Here is a 27,836-nt window from a genome sequence, read left to right on the forward strand (position 1 = left end):
AGCTGCGTGAATAAATTTATCTAAGAATTTTTGTATATGTTGAAATACTGCATCATGAATGTTTTTTCCTAATGGTGTTGAATGTTGTTATTTGCCATGTATTGTACTTGGGATTTTTTTTTTTTTTTTTTTTTTTTAATCTGGCTTAATTACTCTTCTTCATTTGGGAAGAATTTTGACTGTACTAGCTAGGTGTAAAGAATGGAAAAATGCAAAATGAAGTGAGGAAAAATACAAAATTAATCACTCTGCAAACATTGGTGTCTATTGATATTTTTAGTCAGGCAACAAACAGGCAGTGAAGATTCTCACAGTTCTTTGACTAACAGAGGGAATTAATGAGATGTGCTTTCCTCATTACATGCCCCACTGGCGCATTGCTGGCAGCTGGCAATTTATTTATCTGTGAGCACCAATGATCTATAGTATTCAAACCATTTTCTGTTTGCAAAACAGTGTCTTTGGCTGTCTGACTGCCTTGGCAGATGTCCAAACACAGAATGGTGATGGAGGCTGAGTGACTGCCTGCGATTTCTGGCCTGTTGTTGCTTGAGGTTTGGTGTCAATATACCATTAAGAAATGTTAACACATCTTTCCTGAATGAGTAGCAAAGATTAAGGGATATCTGTATTAATTCCCTGCCTTTTTCTTTAAGTTCTTAGGGGGAAAATAAAATAAAACTAAAATTTCCTAAGTTTCATATAAAGTCCAACTGACTTTAATTTTTTTTTTTTTTTATTTGGGATCCCTTCTTATTCTGAAAACAATATAGAGATGATATAAAACAAACCTCTAATATCTAAAAGTGTCAGGCTGGTTGGTGAGGAGAGGAAAAATAATTGTAGCAGTAGGAACGAGCGAGCATCATCAGATGGTACAGAAGAGACCAAGTAGATACTTTTAACAAACAGTCTAAGAGAACTTCCTTAAAATAGACTTTGAAGATATTTATAGAAACTGGGAGAAGGAATGTCTTCTATTCTCTTGCCAAGTCCTGTAGCTGTACAATAATGTGCAGCAGCATGTCACACAGAATGCTGTTTTGATAGGAGGCCTCTTTAGGAGTGACTGGTCCCAAATAAAAGAAGCCAGAAGTTATGAGATCGTTAGTTTGAAGGTATTCATGCCAATTAATGAAGTCAAGCTGCTTTCAGTGGCTGTAAATCACTTCAGAGGGAAGAAGGAAAAATCGCACTGTCTCTATTTTGCTGTGATGCTACATTGTCACATATCAGCTTTTTCTTTCCCTGTAAAAATGAGCTTTGTTGTGGTCTACATATTTCTTCCTTAGATAAAAGGTACAGGAATGAGGAAATAAGACCAAGGCAAGCAAATGTGGGTTTTGAAGATGTCCCTGTCCGCTCTGTAGATTGTACTGGCCAGAGGGCAATGGGATACTCTCATGTCTGTATTCCTTTGCCTTTGTTCATGTGAGCCGTAGTACAATAAACAGAAATAATTTGCAGAACTTTCATTGCATGGTTAACAAGCCTCAGTGTTTACTGTGCTTATCCTGCTGGTCTTTTAGAAGAATGAGCTACTGACAGGAGTTCCTTTAAGGGGTGCTGTCCCACCCTGCCTGATCTGAATAAAGCAAAGCAAGAGATGGTTCGGATCTATTTTGCTGCCTGTCTCACATAATTCAGACTGGAAAACTTTTCCTTTTGAAGCCATATTATATGCATTGCTTCTTCTTCTATGATACTGCTTAGGTTGTGTCTGTATTAGTAGTCCAGAAGGCTAAATTTTTTGTGATTTAAAATGTAAAAACGAATGAAATATTTCAGCAAGGAAACATTTTCTGCAAGAGAATCTTCAGATATATTTTGTTGGAAAAATGCAGTTGTGTAAATGATTTATTCCATATCACTTACTGGTTAATAAATGTAAATATTCATTTGTTCCTACATTATTTGACAGACTGCCACTACCAGAACATAAATTTATGGGCTACTGGAAAGTCGATTGGCCAGGAAATGCACAACAGAAAATGCTGTGTCCATCAGAAACTCAAAAAATAGATGTAAAGGTTTGTCTTTTAAAGTATTTTTTAATTCATATAATACTGGTTTTATGTATTGGGATGTGAAGAATCTAAAATGTGATTAATTTCTTCAGGAAAAAGAGTGTATACAAGGCATGGTCCTTGTCACTTGTTCTTGGAGTTTTTACACTGACTAGGAAAATTACCATTTTTGTATGCCTCACAATGTAAGATGTGCTTGAAAATCAGTAAGCTTGGCCAGAAGTTCTTGAAAAAATACTGAAAATACCTTGTCTGAAAGAACTTTGTAGCTGTTTTGGATGATTGGGGGTGGCCAGTTACAGGCCCCAGATCTCAATTTTTGGCTAAGATCAGAGACTGAAAAGAAAACTGTTTTCTGTTTCTATCTTGCATGCAGCTGAATTCGTACAGGTCTTTAGCTTGAATCTGAACCTTTGGTACAATTTGATCTGCAGCCAAAGTTTCTAAGTCATTTTCAGCTCTTGAGTTCTTGGCTTAACTTCAGTAATTATTACTCCAGCGAGTAAGGAGAAACCTGTACTTCTGATGTGGTGTATGGGTGAGATTTAAACTTTATATAATAAGAAATTGTCATTTAATTTCTTTGAAACAGAAATATTCTTGCATTTTTCTTGTATGAACTGTGTTTTATCAGTACATGATACCTCCCTCCTTCGTGCTACTAAGTGATAATGGCTCCAAACCATTGAAAGACTAAAGAAGAGAGTCACGAGGTTTCTATACTGTAAAGGAAATGGTAGTATGGACGTTCAGAGAATTCATAGAAAAGGCATTTCCTTTTCCCTTTAATTTGTTTAATATTAAATTTAAAAATTATTTAGTAGTTTTTTGTTGTTAGTAGCATTACAGCATGAAGAAGGCTTTTATATTTTCATAAAGAATGGGGAGTGGAATATTTTAGGAAGCCTTCATTGTTATTATTTGTTCTAGGGCCCTGTGTACTTAAATATTCAAGGCTTTCCACTGGAACGACATGAAGCCAGGTCCATCAGTTTCACAGAAGAACTTGCTTATTGGACACTGCCTTTAGATGAAATTAACTTAATTTGTGATGTCACAGTAACAAAAGGTACAGTAAGAAAAGCTGCTGACTTCTGTAATGATCTGCAATGTTACAAATAGGTGAGATGTCCTGGAGATGAGGAGTGACTGGGCTGTTGATTTCGTAAGTGCTTGCCAATAGCTACTGGCAGAATATACAAGGGCAGTATGAGGAATTTCAAGTGTAGTAACAATACTTCAGTGCATTTATAGTAGTGTGTATTTCTAGGTATGCTTGCAATAGAGTATAGGAATAATACTAGGAATTGTAATATGGGAATTAAAAATATGGAGTATGGGAGTGGACTATAGGAATAATAACTTTTTTATTTTTTTTTAAATTGTAGGTGAAATGCAAAAATAATCCCCTGAAGTCAGATCATAATTTCACTGAGTCACTGTGGTCATTGTAAGGATGTGCATCTTTCTCAAACTGAGAGAAAGATGTGTAATTAAAGTAGAACACAGCCACAAAATTGCAAGTTTGTTAAATTTGTGTGTTCAACATGGCATGACTTGACAAAAGCGATTCTTTGACTTTTCCTCTCTCAATTCAATTTTAATATAAATCTTTTAACTTGGAGAGTGTTGTGTTGTGCTTTTTTCCTCTGTGCTCATACTGATTCTTTCTTCCTGGACCAAACATGCCTTGGTTACCTCTACAGCATATGTCCCAGAGTGTATTGCACCATTGGGAGTATTCATAAATGTTTTTAGGGTTCATCATTAAGCATGTCTAAACATTATTATGTATTATAAAGAGATCATTAATGATCAAACCTGGAATGCTGCTTTTTCTACTTGCAGTCCAATTTATAAATACATTAGCAGAATTTCATGGCAATGAAACAGAAATTAGGTAGCTTTGTATTGATTTCAAGAATTGTCTGAAATTATTCAGGAATTGGTTTATGTGAAAAGTTCTGTACAGTGTTTGCATTCAACCCATGTTTAATTAATAAATACATGAATTTAAAGGGAGGATGGGATAGAGAAAGAAGAAGAACCAAGATTATACACAAACAAAATCAGATGAACGTGCTAACAGCTGGCAGACACTGCAGTCATGCCTACACAAGTATGTGTTGGACTGCTTGTTTAGAGTTAATAGTGTTGTGGTGAGATTCTGGCTGTTAACATTTAGTTGATATCAAGAGATTATTTCTCTTTATCTCCCTTGTCAGAAGTGGTAATTTTTTAGTACTTTTTGCTGTATCATCTGCCAAGTTTATGACATACCTAGTTCCAGAAGAGAAATGGACAATGTCAGTAGCCTTTCACTATTTTGTTTTCTTATTTCAGAAGAGGAACATGAAAATATTCTTTATGTTACTACATGCAATCCTGTTTCCTTGTACTTCATGAACATTTCTAGTAAGAGTGGATACTTTGTGGATCTTTATGACCTCTTCCCAAGAACAGTTGGAAGTGTCTGGCAACCTTTTGTGACTGCAGCACCACTGGGAAATCCACTTAAAGGTCAAGTGGTTCTACATGAAGAGGAGGTAAAAAAAATTAAATTCTAGCTAAATGTTTAGTCATGAGCAAAGTAGTATCATGAGGGTAAATCACTGGAGACTCTATCTCTATAGACTGAAATAGTCCAGACAACGCTATCGCCTGCTGAATGTTCTCTCTTTTACTGTACTTGTAGCTTGGGAGTTGCCTTCAGCGTTAGGTTTATATGGAGATTTTCCTCTTGCACTCTTTAGCTGGACAATGTCCTCTTCTATTATTGAAGCTGAGTTCTACCTGCTTGTCTTCTCTTACTGATAGAGGAAGATTGGCCTTTATGGGAGAAAGGGGGAGAGTAGATAAAGTTCAGGAGTCTCAGTCAAACAGCATATGTTTGTAAAGTGCAGAGTAAAGTGTTTTATGTGAACTTAAGTTCTGCTCCAATCTTGTCCCCCTTTTACTTTTCAAATAGTGTATAAAAGAGATGTTTTCTGAGTCACAAAGTAAAATGTTGCTTGTGTTTGCTCCATTCACTATTTGTGATTTGTTTTGTGAATCCTTATATTTCTTGTTCTGTAACGTGAAGTGTCGAGACTAGAAGGGAGACTAGGTAAGCCTTGACATCAGCAATGCAAACTGAGAACCACTGACAATTTCAGTGTTGGTTTGACTCAAATGCTTTTTTTAAAGACAACTATTGTATATTTTGCACTTTCTCTTACTATCTGTGAACTGACTGTAAAATTTCCAATTCAAAACCTCTTTGCCCAGGAGTGGGAAGACACAACAGTGTATACTGGGCTGCTGCTGTTCATTATTTAATATTAATAATAGTTTATTATGCTACCAGTCACTATGGTTTGATACAGGCATTAAATCTGGTCATTACTGTTGTCTGGTTTTTCCTTTCTTTGAATTTCTTCTGTCGATTTTTCAGTAGGTGAAATACTTCAGTCTGGGAGAACCTTTCCTACATTGAGTTGGGATGTTAATAGTTTTCAGTCATTTCTAGTGTATCTGCAATACTGTTGTTCCAGGAACACATGTTGGGTGTTGATGCCACTTTCTGGTATCAAATGCTACAGTTAAGCTCAGTGCCTTACGAGAAACACAATCCTTCTGCCTTTTGTAGAACTGCCTATGCAGGTGCAGCTGCCTGTTGGATACTTTCCAAGGCAAACTGGAAAAAATATGGTTCTGAGGTTACCTGCTTGTTGAACAGCTATAGAAATACCATTTGGGCTATTTTGAGATGCACATAGCACATTTGTTTGGTTCTAAATAATTCTTGGCTCTCTTTGGCACAGTTCATGCAGGAAACTAAAACAGATGGCAGTCTGTCTTGTATCTAAGAATGTTTAGAACGTCTCACACTTTTTAATATAAAGCCAGCAATATTCTTTGCTTTCTAAGTCTCCAAAATTCCTACCATTTTGTTTTTAACCGAATCACAGTAGCATTTGGTGTCCGAAATTAAGGTTCTTCTGTGAAGCTTTAGGTAGTTATCTCAGAGTCTCGTTTTGGCTGTCCTCATGGAATATATCTTTTAGTGATAGTATGAGAGAGATACTTTTCTGACTCTGAAGTAAAATTTGTTCTGTGGAGAGACTGTGGCAGTTCATTTCCCTTTCCAGATGACTTCAGTCATGCTGTAACCTCATGTTTTTCTCTGACAGAGCTAAATATTGCCAGTTTCAGACTTGCCTTTCTTGGCAAGTGCTACAGGTGAATACATCCTGTCTGGAAATAAGCCTGTTTTAGACTGGAAAATAATACAAAATTTAAATATTCAGAATGTTTTCATTACCTTAGGGCTTTTTTACATATTTTTACCATTAAGGCAGACCTTACTCACTGTTTGTGAAAATATGTTTCATTTAATTACAAACTGGGTTGCAAAAAGTCCTATACTTAGAACACCATTCAAAAGTAATTTTAGATTTCTTGAGAACTTAAGTAAGCAGCTTGAACAGAAAACAAAAAAAGAAGAATAATTATTCTCTTGTATATTGTATGCTTGTATCCATGGACTACATTGGTAATTTGTTTGGGATTGGTTTTTAAGTGAGGCACTGGAGCACAGGTTAGACAAGTACTGCTGTTACAGTCTTCACAGCCACTGCTATCATTCCTTATGTTGTGTTTCAAGTGTTAGGATCTCTAGTTCCCACTGAATCACAAGAGGGATTCTCAAGCAGTGTAATTTTTTCACATGGAGCTTAGGTTTTATTCCTAACTCTTCCTGCAATGGAGCCATGGAAAAATCATGTGCTCTGTGCACCTGTGAAATGAGGTGAATGTTGCTGTGTATGAAATTTAATCCATTATTATTGATGTTAGCAGGTAAGCATATGATCTAAGATAATAATCCAAGTACCTTCTGTATTTGCTGGGAGAATAAAGGTGACCTGAAGAGCATTTCATCTCAGCTAAAGTAGAATATGTTTAATTGCCCTCTGGATGTGTCTCTCTCTTTCCACTGACTACAGAAGGATGCTTGACATATAGTCAAGATGCCTACATTTGGGTGTACTAAGATCACTGGCAGGCATAAACTCAGAACCTGCAGCATTCATATGTTAAGAAAAGTAGATTAGTGGCACATCTGCATTTTGAGCAACGCTACAAGAGTTAGCTCATTGTACCAGGGGTGCATCAAACAAAACAAGAAGAACAAGTAATATAAAAAATGTATTTGATGCTTTAGAGATTCATCTGTGTTTAGTTGCAAGAAGACTAAGAAGTATTAACAATATTTGTAGAAATAAGAACTTGCATTTATTAAATAAAAGGGCCATTTGACAGCTGCTATTTCATAAATAATATAATCCATTAATTAGACAATACCAAAAGCAGGTTTTTTCATTTTTTTCTTTTAATAGAGATCTTTGGAGATGAATGTTTCTGACTAAGTTATGAAAAAGAACAATTTAAAATGGATGATAACCTTATTGGAAAAGATGAGATGATGATGTTGTGGCTCTTCAAATAAGCTTGTATGTTTTATCTTGTTCCCAGATGACATCCATCTAGATTCAGTAGAGCCCTCCAGTGAAATAAAATGAAAAATCATCATTCCTTCCTGTCCTTCTAAATAAATTTTTACTGAAAGTAAACTCCTCAAAGCTCTAACTTAATGGCACAAGTGGGAGATTTATCTGATTTTAAGCCACATTTACATCTTCTTGGAAGAAAGGATAGATGATTTTATTCCTCACGGTGGCCATTGGTCTCAATGAGTGCAAGCTGGTTTGACTCTATCTTTTTGTTCAGACTAAACTCATAGACTTTGCAAGGAGTCTTCAGAAATCTCAAGTAACTTCTTTGTAAGATGGGAATTGCATTCATCTTTTCAAAGCAGAAATGCCTCTGCCATCTGTCCTCCCCACAAGTACTTCAAGGCCTACTCTTATTTTCTGCTAAATCTTTGTGCCCGCCATATGCACTTTCCTTTTTCTTTCTGCATCTATCACTTCTACTGCTCAGAAGGAGAGCAAGTACAAACCAAAAAGAATTCTGATAACCTTCATGCATGATTTTATGTGGGATTGTAGGAGCAAACTGCACATGGAGAATTGATTTGCTAATTGTTACAATTTGTTAATTGTAAATTAACAGCACACTTCCAGGTTTTTTTACAAGCACTTCACTGTGTTGAAAGGCTACAACTGGACAAACAGAGTAACCTACAGTCTACCTTAGGGAGCACAACAAGCTTTGTTCAGGCAGTGTCCTGCCAGCATGCTTTGACTCTGCTTTTATCTTTCTTGGTCAGGAAGTGGGGTGGGGAGGGAGGGAAATGCTTTTCCCTGTCCCATGTGCTCCTGCAGGTCTGTCAAAGCTCTCTGATAACAAGGGAGTGAGGGAGTCTGTGGCACAGGAAGTGACACAGAGATCCACCTCACTCACCATGTGTAGAAGATGGCAACCATTCTTTAAAAGAAGACTTCTTTTAACAGTTTGTGATCTGGCCTGAAGCACAAGTGAGGACCTGAATATGGAAGGACCAGTAACATAGTAGTAGTAACTTCTGTAACCTCTAGTCCCCATAATATTCTGACGTTTGTCTTCAGAACAAAAGGTGTATTTTCTTATTTTCTTCAAAAACTAGTTCCCTTTTTTTTTAATATTATATTATATTATATTATATTATATTATATGTTCCTTTTCTATGAGTACACCTTATAGTAAAGGTCTGCTTAAATAGAAATGTGTGCACCTTCTGTAGAATGGAAGAAGGCTCATTTTCCATAAGCACAAAGCTTATACTACTACTTGTTGCTCTGAGTTCTCTGAAATCTCAAGTACAATAAAGTCTCCCAAATCATCTGAAAGATACCACTTGCCAGTAATCTACTTGCATACATTTCTCTACCTCTGAAGATGTGATGGTTTGAGCCCCAAACCATAAATTCTTGCACAGACTTTTTCCAACTGAACCTGCTGGACAGTGTGTTAATGTTTGTATGTGTGCCTAATATTTACAGTGTCAGGATTGTTATGTTTCTATCACTCAAGGGATCCTTGAGTGAGAAAAGGTGGGACAGGACGCAAGTGGATGTATGTTTACCCTGCCTAGCTAAGGATCAGCCTCAGTCTGAAGCTGACAGCTAAGAAGAATCTGTGTTTGCAACTTGCTTGCTCAGGACATGAGCATCGAGGGCAGAGAGATCAAAACTGAGAGTGAATTTGCAGAGAAGAATACAAGAATGTTAAACTGAGTTATTTGCACTGTCCCACTCTGAAACTTCCGCAAGCTCTCCCCTCTTTCTGCAAAACCATAAGGAACAACTTCCCACACCAGCAAAATGAAGTCACAGCCCTGTTTGGTTTAAGAACTTCTTAGAGGAAATGCCGGTTAAAATAAAATCAGCAGTAAGTAAAGGGAAACTTTGCAGTAACTAAAAATAAAGGCACATCACTTCACAAGATTGGTTATTGCATCTGTCCAGAGCTTGGAATTCCAGACATTGGGGTCGGGAGGTCGCCCAAAGGTTACTTTTCTCCCAGTCAAGAACAAACACAGTGGAATTGCACACCAGTGTCTTTTCCCAGCCCACTTGAAGAGCTGCCAGAGCTGCTCTTGGATGCGTTCACAAATGACGCAAAAATCTATTCTTAAACACAGACAGAATATACATCAGTCACTTAGCACAGAAGGAAACCATTAACATCAAAAGGGGTGGAGTAGAGAAGCTTTTTATACTACCAACTGCTCTCATAAATTTAACACTAAGTGGAAGAATGTAATTGATTTGTATGTGTTCTTTATCTCATGTGGAAGGCTAATGCTGTTTCAGGATTGTATAAATGAAATATGGCAGAAAACCAAAATCCAAAGCAAATGTCCTATTTTTTTTTTCCTGAACCACATTTCTATAATTTTGGTTTGTAATACATAAGCAAGCTTCTTTTTTTAGAAATATTGAACTTGAACTGAAATTCCCAAATGCTCCAAATAACATGATAATATTTTAAATACTTTACCATATTTAGCTTCAAATTACTGTTATTATTAAAGTTAACTCTCACAAGTATTTCTAGTGAAAGTATGAAGAGTACCCAAAAGAACAAAACTGCTGTGACTCAGATTGTTTGTATTTGTTTTATTTAGGGGAATTCGTGGGAATTTATGTTTTACTTCCTTAACGTCTATTGTGCGTTATTGCACATGTTGTACGTAGGCAGTTTACTTTTAGTACATCCTTGCAGAACCTAATGTCCTTGCAGAGCTGAATGTTTCCTTGAATGGCAAACAAAAAATTGAACCCAAGGCTTAATTAACTTATTCCTTTGTACCTTTTAAATTTCATTTGATGCAGTTAAGGTTGGCCCTGAATGACAATTGTCTTGAATTCTTAGTTAAAAACATTAGGAGCAGCTGTAGTACTTTGCAAAAAGAAATGCTTAAAAAGCCCCCATCATTTGACAGCATGTGTTGACCCTTGGGCATTGAGGAACAAATGAGAAATCTGACGAAATTCAAAATTTAGCAGACTATATTTTCATGTGATACATGGAGATTTGTGTCTGCTTCTGGTCTTCATCCTCTTCAGTCATCCTGCTGTCCTCCAACAACTGTCCTATCTTGGACACTATAAGCTATCAAGAGTGTGCAGGTCACAGAAGGATTGTCACACTCTGGAATATTTAATAGGCTCCACAGTATCAGAAATATGAACTTGGAGAGAAAGTACTGAGCCATTTTTTCTTTCACCAGTTTTTCACCTTCAGTGGGACTTAAGCAATGGGTACAGTAGAAAAATGGTAAGCAAACATAAAAACTGAAGTGAAATATTTTAGTGACTTGACAGAACTAATATCTCTTACCTGTAGCTGCATCTTAGACATGTAAATGATACTAGTCCTGTTCCTAGAAATTATGCAGAGATTAATATGAGATGTATAGATAAAATGCTATGGAAAAACTGTAATATCATTCCAGCCCTTGCATGTACTTAACCTCTTCAATTCAATTTCTCTATGAAGTTTGAAATGAACCAAGAAAATCCAGCTTATGTTTTGCAACAAAATCTAGATGATCTTTTCGAAATGTCCTAAGTGGCTCGAGTTGTGAAAGTGGTTCAGATAGTTTTGTTGTAGTCTCTTAAATGGGCTTGAGATGTACATCGATCTGCTTTTCATTTACAGAGCAATGTTGTGTTGTTGCTGGATACAAGCAGTGGTGCTCTTCGCCGACTTTTGCTCTCACCAGATGCTCAAGACTCTCCTAAGAGAACATCTTGGTGGAGCAACAAAGAAGAGATGGTGAGGAATAGCACCTACCGCTATTATACTAAGTTTTTTTAAAAGCAAATGTCAGTATTGGAAAAACTACCCCAGGATCATTAGGGTTTTCCTGGTTTTACAGCCCAAGCATTTAGTTGTTTACTCTTATGTTTAAATGTCTTATGCATAAAATAGCATTGTTATGGAATATTGATAGAAGAAATATAAATAAGTTGTCTGAAGATATGTATCTTTAAAATATCCCTTTTTAGGCCTAGAACTGGAAATAACGGAACATTTTGTTACAATGAATTATGTCCAAAATAATGAACTCAGTTATGATGCAATTTATGAGTAGGAATAAGGCAAGCTAGATAGCATTTTGAGAGGCAATTAAAGCTATGGATTCTTCTAAATAAAGGAAAAAAACTAGTACACTTTCAGAGGAGTCAGGGAAACTCACTGGGACAAATCTAACAAACACTAATTGCCCTATGATGTATTTTTATACAGAGCAACTACAAAATGTGCCGCGAGTTTTCACACAAAAACTGGCTGGTGTTCTACAAAGAAACAGGGTGAGAGTAAATTATATCCTTGTATTAAATTGATTTATATCGGATCTCCTTGTGTATATCCCTATCTGATTATTCTTTTCTTGCCTTCCAATTTTATAGAAACCATCTTATTGTACTGGATGTATTGGAGGGTCAAACTCACACCATCTCACTTCCGATCAGTCTGAAATCTGTTTTCCTGGTGGCTGAAGACCGGTGGCTCTTGGTGGAAAACAAAACAAATAAGTTAGTTCAGCCTAGTTGTCTCGACGGCATTATGTCTTGTTTGTGTCTCATTTGTGTTCAGAGTTTCACTCCTGGTCTCATACTTAGTTTTTTCTGTTTGTGAGACTGGCTGGACTTGAAAAGTGGGTGTTTAAGATGCAAATTTGCTGAGGTGAATTTGCAGGTAGGCTTTTAGAGTAGGAAATGAAGAGGATATGCCAGCCTCTGAAAGTCTAGACTAACTTTGATTGTATGCATGTTAATATTAATTCTACTGAGGTGGTGTTGAACTTTAGAAATGAGAATGTTGGTGGACCTATCCCTGGAAATACAGACACATTATCCAGAGTTAGAGCCTGCTTCCTTTACTTTCACGGTCATATGAAAGAAATGTTATTCTGCTGTCTTATTTTCATGAACACACAGCAAATGAAAGTGTGTAAATAAGAAGACAAATCTGCCACTTGCTGGCCTACCCTTTCCTATCTCACAGATGTTTGGGAAATTATATTTAGTTTTAGCAAAAGGTGTTGATAACCTTGTTTATATAAATGTAGAATGTTTTCACTGTTTCCGAAGATAAAAGTCATTGTTTAAAGTTACAAGTTTAGTTGGGAATTATTATAAATGTGTATCCTTTACAGGAAATTTCTTTTAACCAAGCGTGCCCATATGGAAGCTCAAGACAGTGAGGTTTGCCAGCTGCATGCATTGAGTGAAGAGCCAGCTGACATGGGATTTGGCTTAACAACAGGTAATGAATGCAAATTTGGCTAGTTCCTTTTTTCTTTTTTCTTTTTATCATTTCTGTTTGCAGCTGCACAAACAAGGCTCTTTAAAGGTCTGAGTAACCATCTCTCTGATTCTGTTTTTGCCCCCCTTATCATGTTTGGTTAATAATAACAGCTTTTGTCAAGGCATGGCACATTCCATGATCAAACTTCAAGTTGTTTGAATAAAGAATTTTTGTTTCATTGTAGCATTCAAGACCCTACAGACAAGCATGTAGAATGGAAAAGGAAGAAAAATGACGAGGCAGGAATTAGAACAGGAATAGAAGGGAACAAATATATTAATGAGTCCAGGCTGTAGACTGTTGCAGGTCTGCTACTCACACTCAGATGAGCTGGAAAAGATTTCCCAACCCTTAGAAAAATGCAAGCCACCTACTGTTAGAACAGAAGTCACAGTTTCTGTAGTTCTGTTGATAGTGTGCAGGAGGCCATTGAGGCCATCACACCTGTGTTAAAAGATGGGGGAATTTGAGCAGTAAAATTCCCAGATGGTGCTAGGCATTGAGGCATGTCTTAGTTACAGAGTAAGGCAGAAATCTCCAATGGTCATCATTCTGCCTGGTAAGATATCTGTCTTCAAATCTCATAGCCTTTTCAATCTGGAGCATTTGATCTCGGTGCACAGAATCTTTAGTTTACTTGGTTTAAGAAGACTGGAAGTACATGTGCATCCCACCTAACAGTTCATAGGTTTTGGCCATTATGTATCAGAGAGACAGAGGAAACAAGCAGAGAAACCACTTTAATATCTCTTAAAGGAGGAACAAGTTTTGTTCTGGTTCTTGTGGCTAGCATAAGTAAGAAAAATGAGATTAACACAGTGTAAACATGGTACAAACAAATGTTATTGACAAATAATAGGGCTTATTTTACATAAATAGCAACCAGGTGGATACCAAAAACTAACCACAGTCTAAATATCCAGAATCCTTTTTAACTCTTGTGCAGTTTACTCTACCAACTTATCAAGTGCTATCAGAGCACAGTAGTTTCCTTCCTCTTACTACCTTATTTAGAAACCATTCTGGAGTATCATTCCTCAGATGGATAGAAATGTTATTATAATTTCCAGTCCCAAAGTGTTTGTGGGCAGTTCATTGCTGCATGCTTTCTGTCCTATTTTTCTCCTTTGTTATCTCGTTTCATCTCTTCCAATTTAAAATGTTATCATATCATACCCTGTCCACCTTTTTCCAAATCCTCCAGCAAACCCCAACTGTAACATCTTCAGCCTGTTCTTGTTCTTTGAGGAAGAAGCTGTGGCAGGAGAACTAAAAGAAAGGTAGACCAGTGTGGCTTTACTGCTGACCCAGACCTTTTATCCTTTGAGGGAGGAAAGATTTTCTCCCACTGACATATGAACAAGGTAGTCTGCTCATCAAAGTGGAACTAGTGCAGAACTAAAGATAGCAGGTTCTGACTCTGTTGGTAATTTGAGGCAAGGTAAAGGGCTCTTACAGATGCACAGAATAAAGTTCAGTTTTCATTAGCTTAAAGACAAAACCAAAGCAGCATTTATAACAGAAATGCATTACAAACAACATTATTTAAATTGCAAAGACAGCAAGAGTGTCACTGAGAAATGTCACATTGACACCTATGCAAACCTGTGTTTTGCCTTTTGGTGCATTTGCATTATAACAATTTTCAATGAGATCACGTGCTGTTCTATTCCACAGGCTTCCTGCCTCATCTGTACAGTAGAGGGCAAAATTAAGTGGTATAAGCAACTACAAAACTAGTATTTCCTGATTTTAAGTACTTAACTTTACAAAAATAAGATTACTTCCTTCTCCTCTGTGTTATGGTATAGTATAATCAGATCTTCTGCTTTTTAGTAATTTTATGCTCAAAGTAATAGCAATGTTCAGTGCTCAGTGCTCTTACAGTTAATATCGTTTCCTATTGCACATCTGGATTTAATGACTAATTTTGTTTAATTTCCCTGTTTAGTGTCAGAACTGTGTGTGCCTCATGCAGTTTCAATTGACCAGCTATCTTCAGAAAACCTCAGTGCAGCTGTGGGACAAAAGATCAGCTCCCCCAACAGGATCTTCTCAGATGAACATAATTATGCTACTATTGTTATTGGTTTCCCAGACCTCTTGGTAAATTCTCAGCATTATTATACAATGAAATAGTATGGTCTCATTTATTCTGTAACCTGTTAAGTACCTGTTTACCAAATGATTTGGAAAAAGAAGGGAATGACAGTAAGGGACAAATTAATGTAGTGTACACTGTTTGTTAGGGTAGTCTAATCTAGAGGGGTGCTTGTGGTTTTTTAAGTAATAATAAATGGCACAACACAATGTCTAGCACAGACAAAATTCTTTTTTGGTAAGATCTGAACAGTGCTGGCTAGAGTAATTTTTTAAATGATGTGTTTTACCATTTTTTAATCAAGCCTAACCACTGAGAAAAAGAATATCAGTATAATTTTGAACTGTTCGGTGTGAACTTTTTGCCCAGTGTGCAGCAGGTAGCAGGACTAGATTTAGGAAAAAGAAAAAAAGATACAGAAAACAATAGCAAAACTATAAAGCCCCATCACTACTGAAAAAAGTAGCTAAGTGTAAATAGTCCATGTAAGTGTGCTTACTGCCATGACACAGTTAGAAAAGCACCAGAAAAGAAAGGGAAACTTAGCAGTGTAACAACTAGGGCTGTTGCAAGGAGTGAAGGCAAACACAGGGAAAATACAAGCAGAATGTTTAATTCTTTGGACTTTTTTTATATTTGCCCCCAATGGTACATAAAAAGAGTAGTGATTATGGAATAAATAATTGCATTTCATGTTTGTTTAATAAATTGGGGCAAATTAGAAAATGTAAGTGTTAACAGACATGAATTTTGGGAAAGCTAAATGACAGAAGAAAATTCTTTGAAATCCAAAATGATTCAAAAATATGTTTTTGTCAATAAGACAGTCTTTGCAGTTAGCTTTTGAGTTTTCCTTGGTTTGGTTTTATATTACCATATAGTTATTATAGCTTTTCATATTGCTTACAATAGATGTGAATTTATTGCTGAAAAAGAGAGGTGGTCTAGAGGAGGGAGTACTAAAGGAGCTGCACACTTCAGTACTAACACACTAATGTGGGTGATGAAGCATTTTTGGCTCTGCCTGATTTAGACTGAGGCACCGTCTTTCCTCATACATAGTTTTAGAAGTCCGTGTGAATGTCAAAGAAGGAGTGCTAAGGGTGAATGTTAGAGTGATGGGGCAAAACTTCAGATTCAGTGTTCAGTGCTGGTGGTGTAGGTGTTTAGTATGAACAAGCTATCTGAGGTCTTATCTGTAACAGCAGTGCTCAGTTTAGCAAACACTAAGACCTTCAAGATGATTTTTCCTCCAGCCTCTTTTGACCATACTGGAAGATGGAGCCACTGGCTTTGATGTGGAGACCTACACTTAAATCTCTGAACCTGGAACTAAGTCCCAGCCTTATTGATTACCTTTGAATTTATTACTGAAATACCTGTTTACATTTATCTTTATTAGTGGAAACCTAACAGTTTTTTACATAGTTTGGTTCCAAATTAGGTTATTTCAATGCCTTCTGTTCCTGGTTCAATTAAAAAAGAAGTTGATTCAACTTCAGATTTTCAGAGCATCTTCATGCCTAAAACTCATGTAGATGGTTTGTTGGTTTTTACCCCTATAGGGGTTTTTGATGACAAAATAATCCAGGTCATTCCTTGTCATATGGTAGCATAAGAAGTAACCATAATAGCCACATTTGATCTGAAATTAAATAAGAAGTGGAACTTATCAAGAAATATTTGTTCTTGGACTTAACAATAGTAATGTTTTCTTCAGTAGACACCTTCTCTTTTGCAGTCTCCCAGTGAAGTGTATAGCTGGAAAAGAAACTCCTCTCTGAGTCACAAACGTGCTTCTCCTTCTGATCCATTTTATTATGGAGCCCAGAGGAAAACAGGAGCTGCAAAACAAACCAATTGTGTAACTTTATTGGCTTCTAATCAAATAGTCAGAATTTTAGCACCTGGAGATGTACCTTTGAAAGACATCTACCCAAAAGGTAAGAGGTTCATATATTTGTGCTGCAACACACTTGGGTTTTGTTTTGTCATCTGCTATCACTCATTTATTTTTCCAGAATGTTCTTAAATAGTCACAGAGCAAGTATTTGAGAAGGAATGAGTGTAGCTGCACTTAGTTTTAAAATTAATTTGGATCTTATTAGCATGCTGAATTATACTTCTGAGAAATTAACAGGGTATCTGCACTGTGAATATCTCAGTGGATGGGATTTCTCTCTGTCTGCACAGGAAACCCACTAATGGAATATGATTATTCCAGTTCAGCAATTGGCCTTCACCAGTATTTCCAGCTTCTGCTCAGAGTCACACAGAGACGCAGTGATAAACCTGTTGTCTGACTAACTCAGAATTCTATCCCCAGCAGGGGCAATAGGAGAGGTTATTTTGGGAGTGCATGTGACCCTGTCCACTTCTTTGTTTTTCTCTTCATACTGTCTCAATATTTGCACTTGTTTTGCTGGGGATATTGCAGAAGACATCCCTGCCTCAGGCTTTAAATCTCCTCTTATGGACCTGTTGTCCTCAAGTTTATCTGGTCCCTCTTTGAACCTGTGTATCTCCACAGCAAACTCACAAGTTCATGATTTTTTTGTGATCAACTCATCTCTTACCGGGTTTATCAGGTGCCCCTTATTCTAGCATTTCAGGCTTAGATGAGTACTTAGATGAGTTCTGCATTCACCTTAACCATCACCTTCATGACTTAGCAAACTTCAGTCACTCCTGCCTTCTCTCCAAACTGAAGAGACCCAGACTTTTTAGCTCTTCTCCTGTCCAAGACAATGTTGCATGAACAACATTCACATGCAGCAAAACCATCCTCCTTTCTGACACTAATAAAGCAGGTGTAGGCTACAGATCTTCAGACATTTTTGTGCTGCCATGCCAAGCTTTCTGTTATCATTATAACTTTAGCTTCTTTAGCCAATAACTAAAAATACACCAATTAGTGCTAAATAACAGCATTTGTGAGTTTTGCATTAATTACCTCTAGGAATCTCCAAAGTTTACTATCCAAAGAAAAAATGCCCACACAATTTGTACATGGTAGAATGGCTTGATTTCATCAGCACAAGAAGCTATTCCTGATTTAGTCTGTGTGTGAACTGTCTGTCCCCGAATAAACATTTTATTCCAAATTAACTCAAACAGAATGAATGATCTAATCTGCCTGTCCTCATTTAATGCAGATCAACCTCCCTGTGTAGAGAAACCCTTTTATTTATTACCAAGAGAATAAAACATTTACTTGACTAAGGAAGCCAAGTCAAGGATATCAACAGGGTAGAAAACTTCAGTTACCTCCTTTTGTAACTGAAGGAAAGATTACCTCTTAAAAAGATTAAACTTAATAAAATCAGTTGGAGTTAGAATCTTGGAACTAATTATACAACTTCAGGCTGCAATCTTCTCTTACTTTATAAACTACTGAAGGGTCAGACTGTGTCACTTTTTTTCAGGCTTTCACAGAAAAAAAAAGGATCTGAATCTGAAGTAGATGTTTTAGAAGGTAAATCTGAGCTTTTGTTAAAACCAGTTTACTGATTTGGGAGTGAGGGAGGTATCTTCCCTCAGTGCTTCCAAATGATACCTGAACTGAGATCTTAACTGCTATTCCTAAAAGCCTTTTAAGTTGCTGTGATATGTAACACCTTGTATTGCTAGGTTATTATAATTAAAACCCAGGGGACATTCTTCATGACTCCACAATACCAGTAACCTGAGCATATTATCAGTCTGAGAATTGGCTTCTGTCTGACCAAGCAGTTTAATTTTTTTATCTCAGCTGTGGTGAAATATATTCATGAATAGGGATTGATAGCTTTAAATGTATAGAAAATTGTATGAGGGTTTTTACAGTGCTTTATGGCCATTTAAGTTGAAAGATTTCATGCCTTGAAGATCATTATCATTGATATTTATTTTCTGAATGAGGTTTTAATTTATGAATGACAAAGTCTGATTTTAACTGAATCATGTTTAATATGACCTTACCAATTCAATTAAATGGGACCTGAGCAAGACTCTAGGTTTTCTGTTCTATAGCTTTTTTCAGGACTTTTTCAAGACATTTCCATTTATCAGTGAATGGCTGGATTTTCTAGCAGAGGAGGAGCTATGAGGGAAATACTACAGTGGCCTGTGCTACTCAGCATGTCATGAAAAAAACTGAAAAATTAATTAACACTGAGGTAACAGTGCTGATGATAGTGGTTATTATTCATGGTAGGAATTATAGTTATTACCATGAAGAATTATGATAAGGACTACAATTCTGAATGCAATAGAAATAACAGGTGAAGTTCAGTATAGATAAATATGTGGAGGAAGACAAAATCCTAATTCTACATCAAAAAAGATAGGGATGATGAGAAATCTGATTCAATCTCCCTGCTCAGCAGGGTCCTCTAGAGTATGTTACTCAGGATTGTGTCCAAACAGTTCTTCTCCAGGGAAGGAAACTCCACAACCTCTCTGGGCATGCAGTTCCAGTGCTTAGTCACCATCACAGTGAAGAATTATTTTCTCATGTTCAGGTGGAACATCAGTTTCTGTCTGTTGCCTCTTGTCCTATTGCTTGGCACCACAGAGCAGAGCCTGGTCCATCCTCTAACACCCTCTCTTTAGATACTCATAGACACTGATGAGGTCTCCTCTCAGCTGTCTTTTCTTGAGGCTGAGCAAGCCATGGTCCCTCAGCCTTTCCTCATAAGAGAGTTGTTCCAATCTCCTCATCATCTTCATAGCCCTCCGCTGGACCTGCTCCGGGAGCTCCATGTCTCCCTTGCACTGAGGAGCCCAGAACTGAACATTGTGTCTGCTTTCCTTAAAGTTTGATGTCTAGAGCTGTGCATAGCTGTTCTTCTCCATCAGGCTTTGGCAAAATAAGAACAAACTGCACATGTCTGATATTCATGTTTCATTGTCAAGATTCTTGGTTGCAGTTCTGGGGCCTAGCCAGCTCTTCTTGTGTATTTAAACATTTGATTGTCTTTTCATCCGCTCCCTACTCTGCAGCCCTTTGTCTTTTTATTGTCTTTAATTTGTTTGATTTGAGTTCTTTCTCTAATTTATTAACTTAATTTTTAATTCTTATCCCACAGTTCTACCCTTTCTAGTTCAGTATCTGCCCTTGTTCTAGATCTTCATCAGAATTTTTAAAGTGTATCTTATTCTTCATTACTAACAAAAGAGAGCACATTTTGAAACAGTAACAAAATCTAGGGAAAACAAAAAGTGGCCTTTGGCCCACAAACCTGCATATTTCCAGACTTTTTCCAGCATATTTCCAGACTTTTTCCAGCTGTTTCTGATGTGTTTGATATTCCCCTTTTTCTGAAGATGAGTAAAGTCAATAGACGTGCTACTGTAGGCATGAATACTATAGATACGTAGATACAGTAGGTATGCATAAAGTGCTGCTGTGGGTTATTCTGTGTGCTCATTTGAGTATTAGATCTCCTTATGCTGCTGATCTTACTGGTCTTTTCTGTGTGTGCTCTATGCAAGCATCAACACTTCTGCAGGTAAGGTCAGACTCCTGCATTTCAAGGAGGTGAAAGATGCGTTGTTTCAGAAGAAAATCTAGACTTGCTTTCATCTTGTGCCAATGACATTTTTTTACCCATACTGGGCAGTGTGGTTCAGTCTTCTGGTTTCTTTTCTGAAAAACTGCCTCAATTTGCTCCAGGCAGATGAAAGTCAGCTCCTAACTGGGAGCCACTTCTGAGCCCAGGCACAGTGTACTCACAAGCTGGCAAAAGCCAGTGTAGGCACACAAACACAAATTTACTTCAGCAGAAGGACCGTATATTAGTTGTATTCATTAAACTGTCCATAAACAGAATATTTAATGCTTGATAGTCTAGGGCAGTTTAATATAAAGTTATAAAATCTTTGCATACTGAGAATTTACCTCCAAAAAGAGAGGTTCAATTCAAGGGAACAGTGTTTAGGTTAGTATTATTGAGAAGTTTTCAAGTGGAAGTCATAAACACAATGTTTTGAAATATTCCTCAATATGCTTTTAAAGGCAGATACACAACTGACATTATCTTCAGTGACAGATAAAAGCACCAAGTTAGGGATTGCAGTAATGCTTGAATAGTGCTTTTGTGAGCAGAGCTGTATTTGTGTGCAACTTGGACATTTGCCATACAAATACGTTGTTCTTTTGTAACTGTAACTGTCTGATTACTCATTGTTGTAATAATAAAACAATTCCTTATTTGCAAGTTCTATTTCTGTATTGCATATGAAAGCTTATCATTTTCTGACAGGTGCTGTATAATAAAATGTTTAAATTTAATCTGCTAAATGCAAATGCAATAACCAGTTAATCATGCAGCAGGAAAATGACATGTTTGTTTATTTTCAGATGTCACTCCTCCACCAGCTGCTGGATACTTGGAAGTAACAGATCTTAACTCAAAGAAAATCAAATACATTACAATTCCTAGGTAACTGACTTTATTGATTAGAGCACTGTCATCTTAGAGGAAGAGCAAAGAGAATTTAGTGTCTATTATTACTTCAGGACAAGCAAATATTTCTTTTGATGTGGGAAGTAAGACTAATTCATACCTAGTGTAAAATTCTGCAAACATTGCAGTGTATTTTTGTCAACATTATTTATCTGTTTTTACTAGATAGGGCCAGTGAAAATGTAGCAATTAATTAGTAAATATGAAAGGTAGCATTATCTTCTGATTTTCATTCCCTTTGTTCCTTCCCCCTCTTCCATCCACTTTATTCTCAAGCTGTTTCATTATGGTTTGCTGTCTTTATTTTCTTTTCCTTTTTCACTGTCTTTAGGATCTGAGAAAGACAGGCAAAATGATCCAGTGTTAGGTGCTAGGAAATCAAGAATCAAATTCTGGTCTAATATAAAGTTCACTTTGAAAATACCTTGAGCTTCTCTGTGGTTCTCCCTTTGGAAAGTATCTTGTATGGTAAATTAAAATAGCCAGATTCTATGGCTTCTGTTACGTTTTAACATCTGTCTCTCTGTCACAACTGTAGAGAGTATTTGCAAATGTTTTATCATATAAAGATACATTTTGGTCCCAAATTGTCATTTTCTACTGCAATAATAATAATAAACATTTTTGTTTTAAATGGCAGTGTCTCAACTTTGCATATTTAAATATCATGTGTATGAAACTCACACATTAAGAATTTTATACTTTTTTTTTATTCTATCCATTCGATGTTGATTTTGACAGTATTTATTCTCATTTAAATTAATTCTGGTTCATTAATAATCTGGGGAACATTTTAATTAACAGAGAATTATTTTTGCACTGTTCACCATTTTATAATTGGTCCATTGGCTTACATCTTACACAGTCATTCAAAAATGAAAGACATTACCATAAAAATAGTAAGGAATCACTTTTTTTTTCACTAGGATTTTATAGGAAGTAACAGAAATTACAAAGCCATATTTTAACATTATGACCCTTAAACTAGCATTAGGATTTAAGCTGTGAATGGCAGATCTGAGCAGAAGTCCAGATTTAAAAGTGTACTCCAGTAAGAACTGATGAGTAAAGTGAGTTTTCATCATGTATATATGAATAGTTCTCTGTTAAAATCTAACAATCTTTCTTCCTTCTGGCAAAGTTAGCCCAGTCAAATGCTAAGATAACTCTTTTTCAGTTTGAGTTAGTACATGGTGGTTTCAGTCATAGATAGAAGCATGTGTTGCTTCTTCTTACAGTTTTGAAAATTACTAATTTTGCCATTAGTGCAGGTTGCCAAGTCATTTATGCATATAGTTAACAGTACTGAAAAATGCATAGATTCTTCCCTACATTATCTAAATTTCCCTTCATATTATGTACCTTTAAGGCACTCTCAGCAGTAAATTTTTGTCAGCAAGTTGTCTGTTTAAAAAAGTGCTATGATTTTCTGTACCTAAAGCTATGCCATTGTTAAATGAGCATTTAAATTTAATATTTTATTAAAGCACTAGAGAAAGGTGTTACTCTAATTTGATGGAAATATATTTTCCTCAGTGCTTGGATCATGTTCTCTCTACTTCTTTTTTAGTTTTTTATTTTTCTGTAGCATCTTCTTACATTTTTTATATTCTTAATAGGTTTTTTTCTAAAGATGGACTATTTTTAGATAGATTAGATACAGCAGTGTATTTAAACTACAGCAATGGTTTTGGCAACATATTGCCTTTCACCCTGATCTTTTATACTGCTTCTTATACAGTCAGGTATCTTGGTTATATCCAGTTTCAGTAGCTGGACAGTTTCAGATAAAATAGTGGGTCTGCAGGGCTTAGTTATAGTCTGTCATGAAATGAGGATGTAACTTCATTTAATTGTCGCCTTAACTGCAGAAATAATCATCCCCGTTTTAATTGCAGCTGCAAGAAAAATCACATTAATTCTTGTTTTTCAGGTCACAGTCTCTCTCTCCATACACATCTTGGCTCTCTCAGATCTCAGATGCTGATGCCCTGCTGGCGCCGCTGGGCAAAGTGGGGTTGGTTACTGTGGACATGGGAGGAGGTGTGAGGCTCTGGGAGACTGGGCTGGAGAGCCTCCAGCGGTCACTGCAGGATTGGAGGAACATGATTGGCCAAGAGGATGGGCGTCCTGTGCAGGTAGGACTTCACGAAGCTGAACTGAAAAACATGTAACACAAAGAGCTATGGATGAGTTTTCAGCTGGGAAAGGAGTTGATGGGGAGAGCTGTGAAGTAGAAGTGCACCTGTGACAAAAATTTAATAGACTTCTTCCCTGAATAAGAGGCACAGTAGCTTAATTTAAAAACATTTTGTAACCCCTGTAATTATGGTTACTGACAGGCTCTTTGTCTTACACTGTTTGTATTTTTGCCAAATTCCAGTGCAATTAAATGCAAGTAAATTCTTTATCTCCTGCTGATTTTTAACTGTAACTTTCAGAATGTAGAATAATGAAATTAATTTTTAAGAAAAGGATATAATTTTCCAGAGCTCAAATTCTTGGAAAAAAAATTGAGGGTTTACTTTGAAAAAGAAACTTTAAACCTAGGTGAAAGATGCCTTGAGTTCACAGTAGAGCCTTTGCTAATCTTGATAATTTTCCCAGCTGAGCAGAGTTGCAAGGATCCCCATAGAGCCATGTTCTCATGTGGAATGTTTAGGTAGCTGCAGAAAATACACAGCATTTACATATATGGTGTGTGTGCATGTATGTATGTATGTATGTATGTATGTATGTATATACGAGTGTTAATGTACTGGCTAATACGTCTGATCACCATTGCAACACAGAGGCAGCATTCAGGACTGTTCAATTGCATCTTTCATTAGAAGGGGAAAACAGAATTAGATCTCTCTCTGGTTTTGGTTGGGGTTTTTTGTCTTTTACTTTCTTTTCCCACTCTTAGCTCCCTTTCTAGAAGATGTTCTGTGGTTACAGAGACTTGGGCAAGAACTGACGTGTTCTTGTTACTGGACCTCAGCAAATGCCATTCATAAAAGTCGTGAGAAAAGGAAACTCTTACCCAGTAGCACCTTTGTTCTTGACACTTGTGGCTTTGCCAGTGCCATGTTCATTGCCAGTGCAGGAGCACTAGCACCATCTTATGGTCAGATACAGTTGGTTTACACCAGCCCAGAGAGTTTGACTAGTTTAAATAGGTTTGGTTTTTTTCCTTTTTGCTTTTTTTTTTTAAATGACTTGTAATTTTATTCAACAATATTATTTTATTGTCAGTAATAGCCAACAAATTATTAGACAATACTGGCTTGGAAAGTACACGGCATAAGAAAATTCAAGTCATTTAACTAGTAATCTCAAGTAGCCATTTTAAAGAAGGCTAAGAATTTTTCCCACAGTCACAAAGCAGTTTTCAAGATCTGCTGTAGAATTTCTCTCCACTGACAGCCTGCCTCCCTACTAGGCACATTCCAGGATAAAGTCTCCTTAGAATATCTTTCTTTTTTTCCTGTGTCAAACCAGTGGTTTGTCAAAACTGAAATAACATGCTCTTTGATTTGTGCTGAAGGGCTGGAACAAAGCCTCCTATGTGATCTTCTGACTTACATGATTATCACTAACTTCTGTTTCCCTACTTTACTTTTTTGCTCTGATTTAAATGGAAAGATGAGACCTAAGAAGCCAATGCCTTGTTTATAAAAGCATTGCAGAGCAATAAAAAGCGAATTAGGTCTTTTATTTTATGTAATCTCCAGTAAGATAATAGATATGTAGTTGCTGTGTAAACTCTGTACTTTGCTAATTGGATATGAAGGCTTTCACCTTTCCTACTTAATTTTTCAATGGGTCTAGATGTAAAAGCAGTACTGTCTTAAGGCATTTATTTCTGGAAATGAAAGGATCCTATTAGCTTAAAAACATATTCATGTAGCTTCCCTGTGTAGTTGAGCATATCAAGAACTTGTCTCTTGATCTAGGGATAATTACTTTGCTAAGAATGCTGCAACTAAATATTTCCTGATACCTGTTTTTGCAAAATTGGACACATTTTGCAGCCATGTATTGATCTGTTCATTCAAGCGTATGAAAATCACCTCCTTTTGTGTAATGTTTCGTGTACATGCTTATGTTAAGTAACTTGGAGTCTGATGAGGTTTCTCTAATTCTTTGACTTAACCCATCATTCCCAATCATCTCAGAAACTCACTTTAAGAGAATTGTCAGTGTTCTACATATCACCCACCCACCTCCAATTTCCCCTTCCCTAAAAACTGCCATTGTTGCATCCCACAAAGCTGCCACAGGCTTAGCAAAGCTCAATATCCCTTCATGGTGATGTTCTTAGACCAAGCCGAGACCTGTCTAGGTGGTTGGGAACCACTGATCTGCAGAAACACACGCAAACTCTTTGAGTCTTCCTGATCTTTTAGAGAAAAAAGAATTACAGTTCTTTCAATATAAATACAGTTTCAAAGAATTGGAATCAAATCTTCAACCAGGCTTCAGTTGGAGCTATTGGTACTGTCTTCTAGGGCTGCATTTTTGCTTTCACAAACACGTTAGCTCTGAGAAGGAGGCTGGATATACATAAGCAATGAAATGGAGGAAAACAAACAGCTGTTCCACTTACAATCAGTAATTAGGTTCCCTTGATATAATTTGTGGCAATCTTCAAAATAGTCAACATTTGTTTTGTATTGTTGACATACTCAGCAGAGTTCAAACTGCTGAAGTCTTGAGGCTACCAAATTAGTTTCTCAAAATACGCTATGCATTTACATAAGACTGCATTTATACAGGCAGGTCAGAATTTTTCGTCATTTATTGAAGTTTTAAATGCAAAATAATACTACAGTGCTCTGAAATTATTAAATTGGAGTGTCTAAAATACAAAATCTAAACAAAATACTGTATTTTCTAAAGTTGTTAACTCTACTCCAAAAACTGTTGAGCTTTTTCACTGTTTTTCCTTGTCTCTGACAAGGTCAGTTCATTATCAAATACCTGAAGAGAATTTGAAAGACAATTTTTATTTTTAGAATCTTGCTCTAAAAGTTTCATGGCAATAGGCAGACATTGATAAGCTTGTGTTACTTTTTTTCATCAAAGGGTTATTGATGGAAATTAACAGCACTGATTACATTCTGATATAGTTCAGATATTGTCTTTCTGTAAGCATTATTTAGTGATATGTCTCATTTAGATAAGGTACAATGCTTAGATAAGGTACAGTGCTTAGATAAAAATAATTAAAAGGTGCATCATTTAGAGGTATTTCAATAGATGGTAAGGCATTTTTCTGTGACTATTTGCAAAAACATTTATTTCTGTATTCATTCCACTTAATGTTCTCCTGCTGTAGACTGTTGTCCAAAATGTTTTATGCTGTGTACTCAGAATGCCATTGCTTTCAGAAGCCTCAGGACATATCCAAACCTGTAGAGTGCATAAAAATGTAGTTAGCAAAAGATTGCTTAAGCTTTGTCATCTAGTTTATGCTAATATATATATGAACTCAAAATTGAATTCACAACATTTTTTTAAATCCAGGTGTAGTCTTGATCTAATCACCATGCAAAGTGACATCCTGAAGTTGAGGGTAGTCTCCTGTCATTTCAGTACCAAGATTGCCCAAAGAAGTGATCTGATTGATTAAAAAAAATAATAATTCTTGTAAACTAAGATGTTTTTAGGGCTTTATTTGGGAGGGGGATTTTTTTTGTGTCTGTCGTTCGATGTATTTGTGGAACCTGCAGTAGTTTTATCATCTGCTGCATGCATGAGATGGGTTTTTGAAATTGCAGCAGTGCCCTCTGTTTGTGGCTATATGTAAGGACCTAATGAGTTAAGTAGTTGTGACTGTAACCATTTTGATTTCCTATGGAATGTTCTCTGTCATTTTCAGTATTGGAAGCCTTCCTCATAAACATTCAGGTACTTAGTTGGAAATTAATTCATATTTACACCTAAGTGAATAGTTAGCAAGAAGAAGAAAAAAAAAAAAGATACTTCTTTCAATTTTCCTATCTTTCTGCTGTCCTAAAACAAGGTCACAATTTCCTGGTACACCCCAGATCTTAAAGGTCAAGGCCTGGTTGTTCTACAGTACACTTCTTCAAGGATGGATATTGCTTATTTTTCTTTGGCCAGTGACAAAGCCCCACTCTACATAAGTGTTCTGTATAATGTGTGGTTTTCTTCAGAACTTAAAAAGCTGAAACTTTGGCTCAGTTTTTATTTCCTATAAGAGCTCAGGTGGGCTTCCTAGATGATTCAGGTTCAGCCAATGTGATATCAAGATGACATAGTGTAGGACAGAGCAGAGCAAAGATACAGCACATGTGAATTGAGTGGGCACCAGCTTTGATAATACCAGCTGTTTAAAAATAGATAAAGTACATTTACCCATGAGCAAGTGCACGTGCTGCGTAGAACCTGAATAATACAACACCTACATCATCCCGGCTCTTTAGTCTTTAGACTGATGGGCAACAC

At 36.5% G+C, this 27,836-nt stretch overlaps 1 protein-coding gene across 1 annotated transcript in view; it reads left to right on the forward strand.

Moving 5' to 3' along the window:
- Nucleotides 1-27,836, forward strand: part of VWA8 (von Willebrand factor A domain containing 8) — a 181,289-nt gene that overhangs the window by 117,206 nt on the left and 36,247 nt on the right. The window contains exons 27-37 of the mRNA XM_039568168.1: nt 1,922-2,030; nt 2,958-3,096; nt 4,371-4,573; nt 11,175-11,291; nt 11,766-11,830; nt 11,930-12,055; nt 12,679-12,788; nt 14,782-14,936; nt 16,673-16,874; nt 21,275-21,356; nt 23,314-23,518. Of these exons, the coding sequence (XP_039424102.1) occupies nt 1,922-2,030; nt 2,958-3,096; nt 4,371-4,573; nt 11,175-11,291; nt 11,766-11,830; nt 11,930-12,055; nt 12,679-12,788; nt 14,782-14,936; nt 16,673-16,874; nt 21,275-21,356; nt 23,314-23,518 (1,513 nt within the window). The remainder of the gene's footprint in view (nt 1-1,921; nt 2,031-2,957; nt 3,097-4,370; nt 4,574-11,174; nt 11,292-11,765; nt 11,831-11,929; nt 12,056-12,678; nt 12,789-14,781; nt 14,937-16,672; nt 16,875-21,274; nt 21,357-23,313; nt 23,519-27,836) is intronic.

This window comes from Corvus cornix, chromosome 1 (genome assembly GCF_000738735.6).
Source record: "Corvus cornix cornix isolate S_Up_H32 chromosome 1, ASM73873v5, whole genome shotgun sequence".
Classification (NCBI taxonomy): Eukaryota; Metazoa; Chordata; class Aves; order Passeriformes; family Corvidae; genus Corvus; species Corvus cornix.